This window comes from Amblyomma americanum, chromosome 8 (assembly GCF_052857255.1).
Source record: "Amblyomma americanum isolate KBUSLIRL-KWMA chromosome 8, ASM5285725v1, whole genome shotgun sequence".
Lineage (NCBI taxonomy): Eukaryota > Metazoa > Arthropoda > Arachnida > Ixodida > Ixodidae > Amblyomma > Amblyomma americanum.
The window spans coordinates 109,944,542-109,958,140 of NC_135504.1; the positions used below are offsets into that span (position 1 = coordinate 109,944,542).

The 13,599-nt window shown below is 45.8% G+C and overlaps 1 protein-coding gene across 5 annotated transcripts in view; it reads right to left on the minus strand.

Annotated features, from left to right (window-relative positions):
* Positions 1-13,599, minus strand: part of LOC144102031 (uncharacterized) — a 56,993-nt gene that overhangs the window by 25,955 nt on the left and 17,439 nt on the right. For 4 of the 5 annotated variants that reach the window (XM_077635295.1, XM_077635294.1, XM_077635293.1 and 1 more), the window contains exons 2-3: positions 5,146-5,240; positions 2,437-2,475 (exon numbers count right to left, since the gene is read on the minus strand). In XM_077635295.1, the coding sequence (XP_077491421.1) occupies positions 2,437-2,475; positions 5,146-5,240 (134 nt within the window). The remainder of the gene's footprint in view (positions 1-2,436; positions 2,476-5,145; positions 5,241-13,599) is intronic. The other variant, XM_077635292.1, reaches the window with a different exon arrangement.

Below are 13,599 nucleotides of genomic sequence, written 5' to 3' on the forward strand. Positions count from 1 at the left end.
CTCTAAGTAGAAGACAAAGATTAAAAGCAATGGTCTTGTCGTCATTCCCCTATGATGCATTGTGAAAGCACTGGGAAAGTAATTAGTCGCGCTGATATTTTGACAAGCTTTTGAAACAGCTAGCTTTTATGGAAAGTCAAATTAATCACCTATCCTTAATCCATATCTAAATGCAAGGACATAGGTTAGTTGTGACTTCAAATGTGGATTTAAATATTTAATTATATATTCTAGTATGGACTAAGAATTCCGTCACGAAGGCGCTGCGGATAATGCTGGCTCATGAACCTCAGCTAACTCCTAAACAACCACACTTTGCATATCTATACTTATTTTCCGCAGTTCTTTTAATGTTCATTTCCGCAGATTTGTGGTTAAGTAGTGGTTGGTAAGGTTTTAGCGATTTAGATGCAAAGTATCAATTGTATTTGGAGATCATGCAATGCCCACGAATCAGTGAGGTTCGTTTCAGGTAATAATTTTTTTCATACAATTTTTCTTTTACACTGGGCCTGAAAAAAAGAGGTAATCCGCATTACCTCGAAGAGAACTATAAGAAATCGCAGGAAAACGAATGATTTTTTACGGTAGGCGTTTGAAGTTAAATATAAAATTACTGCCAATAAAAAGGACCAATGTGAAATAGAAAGTAAGACAACAAAGCAATTGATGCCAGCGCAGAAATGTTTTCCTTACGGTCATCTGGGTGCTTTCTCAAATGTGACAGTTGGAACCTCTGTCACATGGCAGTGCTTTCACGCGCCCTCTACGTTCAAGTGAACCGCTAAAACTATTCCTAGATAAGACTGAAATGCAGCATTAAGCCCCATCTTGCGGTCTTTTCACACAGAGCACGTTGGCACTATCGTTTCATAATTGTTTAATAAATCAATTAGTAATGGCTGTAAACGATAGCGTTCACGCTGCAGAAACTTAAGTTGCCTGGCGGACATTAACAGACTAAAAAGGTGGTGCTTCATTTAGCCTATTTAATTGCAATCTCTTCTATATTGCGGTTATAATCACGTCTTCGCGACAGAAGCAAATCCAGCTGTCATTCCGATGTCATCTACCTCTCAGAGCCGCAACAACACTATTCCGGGAACCTGAATTGCATTTTCACGGCTCGGAGGCTCGTCGAGTAACACGTTCTAGATTACTTTTTTCTTGATTTGCGGAAGTTAGAATGTCGTTTATTAGAGCCAGTTTGGATGTTAGCACGGCGTTCTAGTGGAGCTAATAGTAATCTGAGTTACTACTGTAAAATTCATGTACGAGGTACGAGTTCATGCTAGACTTTCGTGTGCCTTTTTCCTTTGCTTTTATTGGGAAACTAGTTGTTGCCTAATAAAGCTTATATATGCATTTAAAACATGTTTTTCTTTTAACCCGTAGCTTTAAGTGCAGAAAAGCAGCTAGTTTTTCTCGCGAATCACACCTGCTTCAAGTTCTTGCCGCAGTTTGGAGCAAAAAGCCTAAACGCGCGCAACACGTAGTGCTAGGAAAGTTCTACTCTTTAGCGTTCATTCTTGATGAAGAACTGTAATGATAACTGAAAGTAAACTTTGGTAGCTGCATGGAACTTCACCCTTAGGCATTACTTCGAAAACATAATGCCTCCTCACAACATCCCCTTGGAACAGCTGTATATTCGCAATAACACAAGTGGCATCATACCAGAGAACAAAACAATTATGAAATCAACAGAATTAAACTTAATAATTTATTAGCACCTGAAAGCCGTTTGCAGTAAATTCGTCCTTCTTTCACTCATTCAGCCAGTTTTCCACATGTATGTTGTGCGGAGCTGTGAACCTCACCAAATAAAACAGTGTGACATTTAGCCGCTGTTTGTTTTCATCTGAATCAAATATTCAAAATTCTTAGTGAATGGAGTTCTGGTGCATCGAATATATAGGACGCATTCGCTAAACGTCACACTAGTGTTTGTGTGGCAAAAAATTACCGACAACCGTTCCGCAACCCAGGCATGAAGTAACCGTTACCCCGATCTCTGTTCATGTTATTCTTAACGCTTTCAATACCATTGATACTGAACGGGGAATCGCCTCGTTACCGGAGTGCAAAGCGCGACACCTTTATAGTTACCACCTGTTGCATAAAAAGCTTTACATTTTTTTTTATTCTGCAATGGTTTGTGTGGAATCTGAAAAACAAAATAAATTGTAAATTGTGAGGGTGAACGTCTCGAAGCGACCCACGGGCTATGCTAGAGGTCTTATTGGAGGAAACAGATTGAGGCCGCCTGAAACCCATAAGCTTGCGGTGAAAACGCACAGGTCACGAGTGTTTTTGCATTCGCCTACATCAAAATACGGCCGCCACAACAAATCTTGAAAAACAACATAAAGACAAGATGAGATGTATTTTTTTTCTTTTCGCCAGCAATGAGCAATTTTCGAGTATATTACTTACTTTGTTGATACTGCACATATTCGTTTTGCCTTGTAGGCACTGCAAAATGGAAGAAAACGAACTGAGGTGCGATCGTTATTAAAAGCAAAGGCTGATGAACTTGATATCCTTCAAATTAATCAGCCTATTCTAAAATTGCATCTGCTTTGCATGCTGCGCGTGCTGATTGTTACCTTTCTCATTGATTCAATGAGTATGGTGCTGTGAACCTGCTTTAAGTTCTAAGACAGACGCAGAAGAGCTGAAAGAATGGACCGCCTGCATGGTGCCCTCATCACACGCTTATTCGCGTTGTGAGGATTTACTGAAAGTAAGTGTGGCACCCCTGCGGCACAGCCTCGGCAAGCTGAAGCTGTATTCTACAAAAATAAGCTGTGGGGAAAGTTGGTGAACTGCTTTATGAACGTGAAAAACAAAAAGAAAGCACATAGGCAAAAGCAACGACAACACATGTGTGATTTGCAGCTGTTTATTAATAATTGAAGTGGGTTGTTATATGCCCCTCATTGAGGATGAAAAAGTGAACCTGCGAGAAGAACACTATTCTTATTCTTCATGATTTGCATTCCTCTATTGATGCTGCCAATAACGTTTGTGCTGTTTTTCTCATATTTTCCAAAGCATTCATACAGTCCTTCACCACAGGATTATACTCAAAATAACTCTGTACAGCATTCTCCCTGAGGTTACTGCTTTAAATACGCACTTTTTCTCCGGTGGTCTCAACTTTACCTCGATTAATAACCCGAAATTCTTTCAATCTAAAGCTTCTTCTGGTGTGTCAGAAAGGAGTATTCTTGGTCGACTCCTCTTTTTAATATACGTATTTACCCAACTGTTTAGACTTTTTGCCATTGATTGCGCAATATTGCCCCTCGAGGTCCTCTCCATTGTGCATGCCCTCCAGTCATTTGCCACCTTTCTGTGTCTCCCAGAGTCTTTCAGATCCCAAAGATATTTCAGATCTTTCAGAAAAAATATTATGGAAAATATTTTATCCATTCATGTTATTCAAAACATTGCGTGCTCTATATTTGCTTGAGCAACACTGCAAAAAAAAAAATCTGAATGTCCTGTTTCCTCCCCTGCTAGAGCAAAATCCTATTATTCTGTATTTGGAATAAGTACTGTATTGCTTGTCTTTTATTAAGCGAACAACTGCCGTTAGAAAAATTTGAGAGTAAAGCTAATTGCTTCGGGCGTGGCTGAATGGTGAGAGGGGGATCAGGAAAAAGCACTGAGCAGAGGTGGCTGGACACCTGCTTCCTGAAGTAATCATATTAGCTCTTCCCGGTTCCCCCTCGAGTACTTCGATGCTAATCTGGCATTCCACTGCTCGTGCAAACCCAACGTAGAATTCTGAGCGGCGCAACGGCCGTGTTCTGCGATGCAGTGGCAGTACTGGACAACCATGGCTCGAGGCGCGGCGCTGGACTTCAAAAGTTTTTCTCGCTGAAAACAAGAAAGGCTACGACAAATTTCAAACACTTGGAATGCATCTGTGCGAAACTTATTGTCTAAAATGCCCCACAACACATTTTTTTATAATTTCGACAATTTTTAAATGAAACGCAGTGTGTTATTGTAGGCTAGAACAATTAATGCGAGCATAGTACATCTGATAGAGAACCGCAGAAAAAATAACATTCCTGATGGATGTCGCGAAAGAGCTTTTAAAAGTAGCAAAGGCGATGCTTCTTGGGGTAATATAATCAATTAAAGCAACGCGAGAAAGTTAGTTCACAATTTTTTTACTGTGCAATAAAAAACCGCAATGCATATGCATTACCTCTAAATACTTTTCGAAGGAAGAGACAAAATACTTAATTTGTGTAAATTTTTTAGAAAGAGGACCTTTGCACTCTTCTCGCAAATTCAAAGGCCTGTCACATGAGCAAGAAATTTTTATTCCCCAAAGTTATTTAGCCTAACTACTTTATTCGGTTTAATAAAGAGCAAAGAAGTTTATATGAAAGATGGGATGGGGCCGAACGCCAACAAGTGACCCAACGTTGAAATTTTATCGGCTATAGCCCTCACTTAGAGGTGTCGAGATGTGAGCAGATAAATGAGTGCGGAAATAGCGTTCATAGCATAAGGTGTGCGTGAAGAGGTCAACCCTCTATACCCAGAAATATGACGTCGACACTATCGCGCAGAGTGCGGACACCTGGCCAATACTAAAACTTCTACTCCGGCACATACGAGACCGCTGGTACTTTCTCTTATGGTGACGCCCTTTTGAACGGCGGCACGGGCACGTTCTCAATTATCTGAATGCGGAGGTGGTCGTTTCAAGTTTAGAGCTGGGCGTTCAGTTGGGCGAGTTGGCATATACGCATATTTTGTAAAACAGAGCTGGTATGGTGCGGATTCCATTCACGATAAAAGCAGAATTACTGACGAATATCTTAATTTGAGGTCCCTTCGTGCACGACAACGAAGACCCGTACAGTGAAATCTTTCGTGCGGCGGCCGAGCTCTCACGCATTGCAGTCAGAGAAGGAGTACTTTCTGAAGGGTGCAAGAGGCATCAGAGCAACGGAAATTGCGCTGCTGAGGCTATTCCAATAAAGGAACTAGAGGTCACCTCGAAATATCCGACAAGCATTTCATGCTTCCTTAAAATACGCGTGTAATGCAAGAACACGTTCATCTTCTCCTCAGGAAAAACAATTACAAGATTGTCGTACAGTGACTACTTCATACCTCCTTAATGCCGACTACATCAAGTATGGTGGCTACTCTGCAGTCTCCCTCAGAAGTAGCATTTGCCTCCAGGGTCTGGTCACTCGCTGCCGACACTGCGTAAAGGGGAAACAATGACACAGCATTCTGCATTCTTAGTTCAGAACTTGCTAGTCGCTTTAAAGTTGCAAAAAAATTACTGATATTTTATTACTTCAACTATGTTTGTCCGGGCCCTGCGTTGATCTGCAGATGAAAGAAATCTAGATTTGGTACATATGCATGGAAACTTCAGTTAATTCAGGGGCTATTTCTTCCTTTCCTTAATCGCATGGAAATGAATGTACTAATCGCATGTCACCTAGCCCGTCATTACCGCATTGCCTGAACAAAGCTTGTCGCACTGTTAAAACATGTTCTACAAGTAATCGTTCTTGCTATCTGGAAAGGGCGCCTAGCTTAGATTCTAAAGAAACCTTTCGAACTTCCTGCCCGCCCTTCACGTTCACGATAAGTACATGGAAGTTATGAGCTTCAATTTTTAAAGAGTCGTGGTAGCCGTCGACACCATGCTCGAGATTTTTCTCGTTATATTTCATGCTGTTATCGGTGCAATAAATTGATCATAAGTTCGCCACCCTCTTTAAACCAAACTTTAACCCTGCATTTCCACCCTTAATCCATCACCCCGCTTTTCACCACCTAAGCAGCAGTGATAATCGGCCCAGTATTGCAAATGAATGGTTTTAGTATTGGCTTTTAAAGAACCTGCCGTTGCAAGTACATTTCCAATATTGGACTCATTAGCTGTGCTGCCGGGGCACCAATCTTCCAGTCGTTTTTGCTAACTCCTACCGCAGATTCATTCACTCGTTCAGCCATTTTTTACTGCCCTTTCACACGTAGACGCTTCGTCGCACCGTTGTTTCTTTCATGCTCTCTAGGCCCTTCTACGTGTGTTATTTACGCCCAGCGGCTATCACTCTTTGTTTGCCTTCTTTTCGTTCTGACCACCCTGGAGACAGACAAAACGCGGTAGGTATAGGCGGAGTCAACCAACGCGTGGAGTGCCTTTCAGCCAGTCCAGAGGCGGCTTCGCTTTCGCTTTTATTTTGTTTTTTAGGTTTCTGTGAATCAACAGTTTCAGTCACAGACAATATAGTCGCAAATTAGGCCCACAGAAATAAAAATACATTTGGACTCTTTGTTTTACGTATCACTCTGCCGATGGCAGAGCGGCAAGCCGCCGCGGGGCTGGCGGACGCGTTGGTTGACTCCTCCCACCTAAAGCGCTGAATTAAAAAAAAAGGCGGGAGCCAGGACATTTAATCCGATTTATTGAGGGCAATCCGCCGCATAGGAAAATAATTCGAAGCTTCTAAGAATGCCCGGAACGTGTAGATAGAGTTCCCGCGGTAAAAACATGAGTTCAGATTCCTCTTTAGTGCGCCTTTAAGTTAAGCTACAATCCATTACCGCTTTTTAAGGACCACAGCTCACGAAGCAGTGCGAGGCCATCGGATCTCAATATGCACTTAACGGCCGAGCAAAGAAACCAAGTACCTTAAAGTTTTTGCTTGCTTTGTGCTCTGTATGAAAGCGCATTATTTTAAAAAAAGCGGAAGCCGCAGTTGGTTTACTCAGGGTACGTTGAAGGCCATAAGAAGCGGGGTTGTGCGTGCTGGAATAATTTAAGCTGAATATAAAATGAAATTGATGCAGCATTTAAGAGCTGGTTGACGGTAAATAACAAAATGCTGCATTTTGTGCCATGCCTTTCGCCCACACCCTCCTCAATAACAAAGTAACCACGCACCCTGTAATCGAATGTACGTCATTGTTATTACTGGTGTATCAATAACACAGCGCTCGAACCGCATGAAATAATGATGAATGTGCAATGACAGCATTTTTATTACCTACATGTGAAAACAATGCAGTCTTATTCACACTCAAGTGAAGAATACAGAATTCAGTGCTGAATAACACTTTTAGTACTTAGTACACAAATGGTTTACCACGCGGGAAATATTCGACATTTAGCAGTTAGCATAGATTTTACCATACAGTAAGTTTGCAAGTGTTTCTATTTGGTGGGAAAATTTTGTGTACAGGGCGTTCAATTATCTCTTTGGGAGAACCACTTCTCTGCAGTGCACGGGGAAAGGGAAGGGGAGTTAAGTGCGTGTCCGTGCTTGTGGAAGTCAGCAGATGCACATGAACGCAGTGCACACAATGAGTCTGAATGCAGGAGGAGGCGAGGTGCAGACACAGATCGAGTCTGGAGAGGAGGAGGCTGTGCGGGCACTCACAATGGAGCGCGCGCTGGTGAAAGTCAGAAGGGGCATATGGACACAGCGCGAGTAAGGCGCTTGTTCACAACGCAAAGTGGGCGGGCGACACTGGATGCCCCTGTGGATGCCCCCTCGTCGATGAAGGAGGCGAGAGCAGACAGGGAGGTTTTTCTTTTGTGCGGTGATGCGTCAGGAAAATGTAGGTCGCCGACGTGTCAGATGGCAGGCCGAGTTTCTTGTATGCGGCGCGCATTTCGGGGCGATCATTAGCGTAAGTGGGCCAATTACAGAGCTAGAGTTCTATTGTTTCTGTGACGTCGAAGTCATACAGTACGCTTAGCGGTTAGAGTAGGGCCAATTATTTTCAATCTTTGTATCTGGGCATGCGCAGGAGCGAAAGTGGCTTCAGTGCAGCTAAAGCACTGGAACGAAGTCGGTAACTAAAGCAAGTGGGGAAGGAGGTCGCATTCTTCCGCGCTTATTCCGGGTAGTTCTGCCCGAAACACCGCTGTCTGAGCGGCGCGCACTGGGGTTCGGTCTTCTATGACAGCACGCTGACTGAGACAAGAAGCGTGTGGCACTAGAGTGCCGCCAAGCTCTGGAATGGTGGTGTTGTGCGGGGACACAATCTCGGCAACCACAGATACCTAGGCAAGATGAGTAAAGCGTAGCTTGCGAAGGCATTCCAACGAGCTGCGGCCCTGTGAGCACGCCGTCAGGCCAAGGAGCACGAATGAATGCAGCGTGGTCAAGCTGTGATTTGGGTGTCTTGGTCAGCATTCATTGTGGGTGAACCGCGCAGCAAAGGCGGTACTAAGACAAAACAACCACTGCCTAATAACTGAGTTTATTAATGTGAAAGCATTACTAGGCTATGTCCCGTGTTTTGTGTTTGCAAAACTTGTCCGCATAATTACATCATTCTGTGTAGATAAATGACTATTATGCATTTTTATGGCGCAAGGAAATCTATGGCCAAAGAGCGCCATGGCACAAGCTCTTTTTGATTACTCATGGTGTGGTCAAAGATAATCTTGGAGAAAAATGCATCAGCAGTCCTTCCGTCACATTAAATGGCAAGGAAATTGAATGTCTTGCCTCGCGCACGGTGTGGGTTCTTTACCGTTTTGACGGTGTTTTTCTGTTTTTTCAGTTTCATCGTTGACACTCGCTGTATATTATCCCTCCCCGTTCTTCATTAAACTTCATTAAACTTCTTGATTAAAGAAGAAGAGGAAGACGACGCTGCTCGATCTGTTGTCACCTCAGCTCAGTAATTTTGCCTTGTTTTATAGTTATTAACCAGGTTATTTTCATCCTTGGAAGACGGCCGCGTCTTTATGGCGGTACTGTCCCTACGGGAAGGGTACGGCAGCTCCGGCGCCGGTATCCTTAAAGGGACAGCGCCATCCGAAGGAGCCCAGAGGGGCGGAGGCGGCCATGGCATCACATGGCGGGGATCTGCCAGTCATCAGGAACGTCCAGCAGTGCAGTGCATCATCGCTCAGTGGGGACGACTCAACTATCGTCGCCTCTGACGAGGAAGTGGCTGACATGGCGGAAATGGACAAAGATGGCTTCAAAGTGGTGAGTCATCGGAAGCACCGGACAGTCGGCATCCCAGTGATAGTTCAGCCAAAAGAGAAAGGTGTTGACTTCAGAGAGTGGAACCCTATCAGGCTGTTCGATGATATTAAAGTACTACTGGGATCTGCTCCGATTCGCAGTCGCTTCACAACGCAAGGGGCTCTTCATCTAGATATCTCAACGGAAGAGCAAGTAGACATTCTTCTGCGGTGCTCTCAGATCGGTGGCATACGAGTTGAAGCCCGGTTGCCGCACTCCTACATGACTAACACATGTGTTATAAGGGGAGTACCAGTGTAGTATTCGGAAAGTGCCCTTCTTGACTACTTGAAACCGCAAGGAGTTCTGCACGTGCGACGGTTAATGCGCCGGGTGGAGCCTGAAGAACAACAATGGGCAGCGCAGCCTACAAACTCTATTGTGCTAACGTTTGCTCCCAACACCGAGCGCCCTGGAATAATTGACCTTGGTTTCACCAAACATGCAGTCCACGAGTTCGTTGAAACTCCTCCCCGGTGCTTCAGGTGCCAACGCTTTGGACATGTAGCGAGAGTTTGCAACAAAGATCAACGTTGCAAGCGGTGTGGTGGTGGCCATGATTACAAATAGTGCAAGGCAGATTTTGCTTGCGCTAATTGTGGAGGTGACCATCCAGCGAGTTTCAGTGGCTGCACATTCCGTGTAAGCGCCTTACACCGTCGCAAGTCCTTCATTAGTGGCCCCAAACAAGAACCTACTGAGAAGCCGATACATGGTAGTGAAGAGTTCCCTGCGCTCGAGTCGGAAGCTCGGGACGTGGTAGCAAGCGACGTCGCTGCACGACCTGATCCGAGCAAGTCGGCAACGGCCTCCGAGGGTGAGCTGGCTGTTCGATCTGCTTCTGCAAAAAGTGTCCATATTCCTCAGCGACCAGATCACAGCAAGACTGGACAACATGGAGGACATCCCCTAGCCTTAAAAGAGATGCAGACATCAGCTACCGTGGCCAAGAGTGGGTCCCAGTCCCCGTCTTTTGTCGAAGTGGTGCGCCAGTGCGTGCAGCAAAATAAGGAGCTCAAAAGCCGGAATCTCTCCGACCTTCTACGCGTTTTGTTTGATGTCCTGCGTTCATATAGCCAAATGATGCAGCCTGGCACTTTGAAGAACTTTATACAGCTGGTGCTTTCCTTTGAGACCTTGATCACCGCCTTCGCAGAGAACTTCAACTCCTAGATGGCTAGTTTTCTTCAACCTGTTGCAACTAAAAACCCTAGAAAAGTGCCGTTTATCATGCAATGGAACTGCGTTGGGATTATAAGTCGATTAGCAGAGCTAAAATTGTTCTTGAAAGAGACCTGTGTTCTAGTACTGGCCCTCTCGGAGGCTGGCTTGCCAAGCGGGAGGTCTTTTCCGGGACACGTCGCCCACAAGAATTGCAGCATAAAGTCTTTCCCCGCAAGAAGTGCCGCCCTTTACATACGAAGGGAGATTCCTCATGTGGCTTTGAACGTCACCGATCTTTGCACCGACAGTATTGAGGTAGGGGCTGTGAGGATACGGCTCGCCTTCCGAACTCTGTCCAATTGCATCAGTATACGTGTCCCCGCGGAAGAAGGTCGATATGGCTTTGTTCCTCGAGCAACTTTGTGACCGCTGCCCAGCACCCAGAATCATCTGCGGTGACTTCAACGCCTACCACCCTGCCTGGGGTGACAGGAACACAGATCCTCGCGGACGCCAACTTGTAGAAGTCATCGACAGTTTGGACCTGTGCGTGGCCAATGAAGGAAGTCCCACTTTCTTTCGGCCTCCAACCTCACCCACATCTATAGACCTAACCTTACATTCACCTGACGTCCGTGTGCAGTGGTCAACTAGAGCTGACCGAATGGGAAGTGATCACTACCCGATATTTGTGTTTACTGCCGACTTCCATCTGCGTTGTACTAAAATTTGCCATGTTTTTAATTGGGACAAATACAGGGAGCTCTTAGCCTGTGTTTCCGGTGATGTGACAGACAAAATGATTTATGCTAAGATGGCTGCTACCACTGCGCTCAAGCTACCTGATCATTTTCCAACTCCGGATTTAAAACCCAGGAACCTCTGCGCAGCGCGTAGAAGGGCGGAGCGACAACTGTTGCGGAAGAAGGACGACAGAGCCTTGAAGACAACTTTCAACAGGCTCAACTCTGCCATTAGACGTCATGCGAACAAGCTCTGTAGGTCCCAGTGGGCATTCTTTTGCGCTAGTTTGACTGTCTTCTCACCGATAACGAGAATTTGGCGTGTCGTTGGCAGTCTTGCTGGTGGCTCTCGTCCGAGTAAACCTTTCGAGGCGCTTGCATGGCGCACGCAGAAACATCTCGTGTGCTTGGCAGAGGAATTTGCGGATGCATTTGTAAATTCCAGACCAGGCATTCATCCCTGCGCTCTGCCTGCTACGTCTCCGTCTGTTATGGACGCCCCGTTCACACTTCGAGAACTACAGACAGCGCTCCGCAGCCTGCGGCGTCGCTGTGCACCAGGTCCTAACGGCATTACCAATCAAATGTTACAGAACCTGCCTCTGGAACACCGGAAGATGCTCCTAACCTATCTCAATCGTGTGCGGGAGTCTGGTGACGTTCCCCCTTCATGGAAGGTGGCTTGTGTAGTCCCACTGCTGAAGGCCAGCAAAGAGATGACAGACGCGGCCTCGTATCGTCCTGTATCGCTTGCGTCGTGTTTGGCTAAGCTCATGGAGAAGATGGCAAGTAAGCGTTTGTATTGGTGGCTTGAGGATAGAAGGGCACTACCAACATGCATGACTGGATTCCGCACAGGTTTAAGTGCGCAAGATAGCGTCCTGGACTTGATAAGCCACATTCAACATCAGAGTGCTTTTGGACTTTCAACACTAGCTATTTTCCTAGACGTATCAAAGGCTTATGATAGCGTCCTCCAGAGCTCAATACTGAATAGTCTGCAGGTCATAGGCATCCAGGGCTATCTTCTGCGATTCATTCACTCATTTCTCAGTGATCGTAAATTTCGAGTGCGGTTAGGCAGTACAATGAGCTCCGAAAGGGCGGTATCGCGAGGGGTACCTCAGGGTAGTGTCCTGTCCCCAACGCTCTTTAATGTTGTCATGGCTGGTCTTCCCGCAAAAATGCAAAAACATTGTAAGCATGTCCATATGTCGATATATGCAGACGACATTTGTCTTTGGTTAACCGGATATCAACACAAACGCTTAGCTCTATTAGCGCGACAGGCCGTGCTTTCAGTTAAAAGTTACCTTCAAGGTGTTGGGTTGACTCTCTCGGTGGAAAAATCTGGCTTCGTCCTGTTTCCAGGTAGGGGACGACGGTATGCGCGGCTGAGCATAGACCTTGATCATTCTTGCCTTCGTCAGGTTAACCACATACGCTTTTTGGGCGTCACTATTGACTCACGTCGACAGTGGCGACGAGCTGTGGACTCGATGGTGGCTTCACTATCTGCGCGTCTCAATGTGCTTCGTAGAGTTGCTAGTGAGCAATGGGGAAACCATCCTGCTTCAATGATCTGGCTTCACGATGCCCTGGTGACAAGTCGCATAATGTACAAGCTCCCTTTAATTTCCCCCCCGGTATCGCAGCTGGAACGCCTTGAGGTTTTGCACAGAATGGGACTAAGGAGGGCTCTCGGCGTTCCGCAGGCTGCTCCAAACAATGCAGTACTGTATGAGTCTCAATCGAAACCTCTTCGGCTAGCCACTTCACAAAGACCTTTACTGCAAATTGGCCGCCTCAGAGAGACTGTTGCCGGGAGAGCGCTTCTACAGCGCCTTCGAAAGAGATCTGAGTCCCGGGAGTACTTGGCTTTAAATACTCTTCGTTCTCTGGGTCTCGACCTTCGAGATCGACCTAAGACGTTGAAGCCACCTTGGTCCTTTCCGAGCCTCGATTGTTTCTTGACAATTGCCCACGTTCGCGCTAAGCGGAATTCTCCTTTAGCGGCAATGCGTTCGCTCGTACTGGAACATCTTGAGACCGAATATGCCAGTCATCTTCAAATTTTTACAGACGGCTCTGTGGACAAGGTCAGAGGATCTAGTGCAGCTGCTTTTCATATTCCGTCTTTGAAGTATGATTGGTCTGTTCGTTTTACTAAAGTCGTGTCCTCCACAATGGCCGAAAGCGTTGCCATTGAGGCAGCTCTAAGAAGCTACGGTGTTGTACGCCTCAACCTACTGTCATAATTACGGATTCAAAATCTGCCCTTCAAAGGGTAAAGTACGGGTTCCCCACTTTATGCCTTGAGTCTTAGATCCCTACGTTTGGTGCAGAATCTACATAGCAAAGGCTTCTCTATACGTTTTCAATGGGTGCCCTCGCACATAGGTGTCTTAGGCAACGAGATAGCAGACAACCTCGCCCATACAGCTCTCTCCGGGATTCCAGTACATGGAGTCCCTCATGAAGTCAAGCAAATGTTCAGAGATGTGGTGTTGTGCCACTTCAGTTCTTTGCGGAGCTCTCCTCATCAGCCATGTGTGACCAAGGGTCTCAAAAGGTACCAAGCCACTTTGCTGCACCGCGTTCGCACGGATTCTGCTCGTACGCCGGCGTGGATGTATAAGACTGGCCTA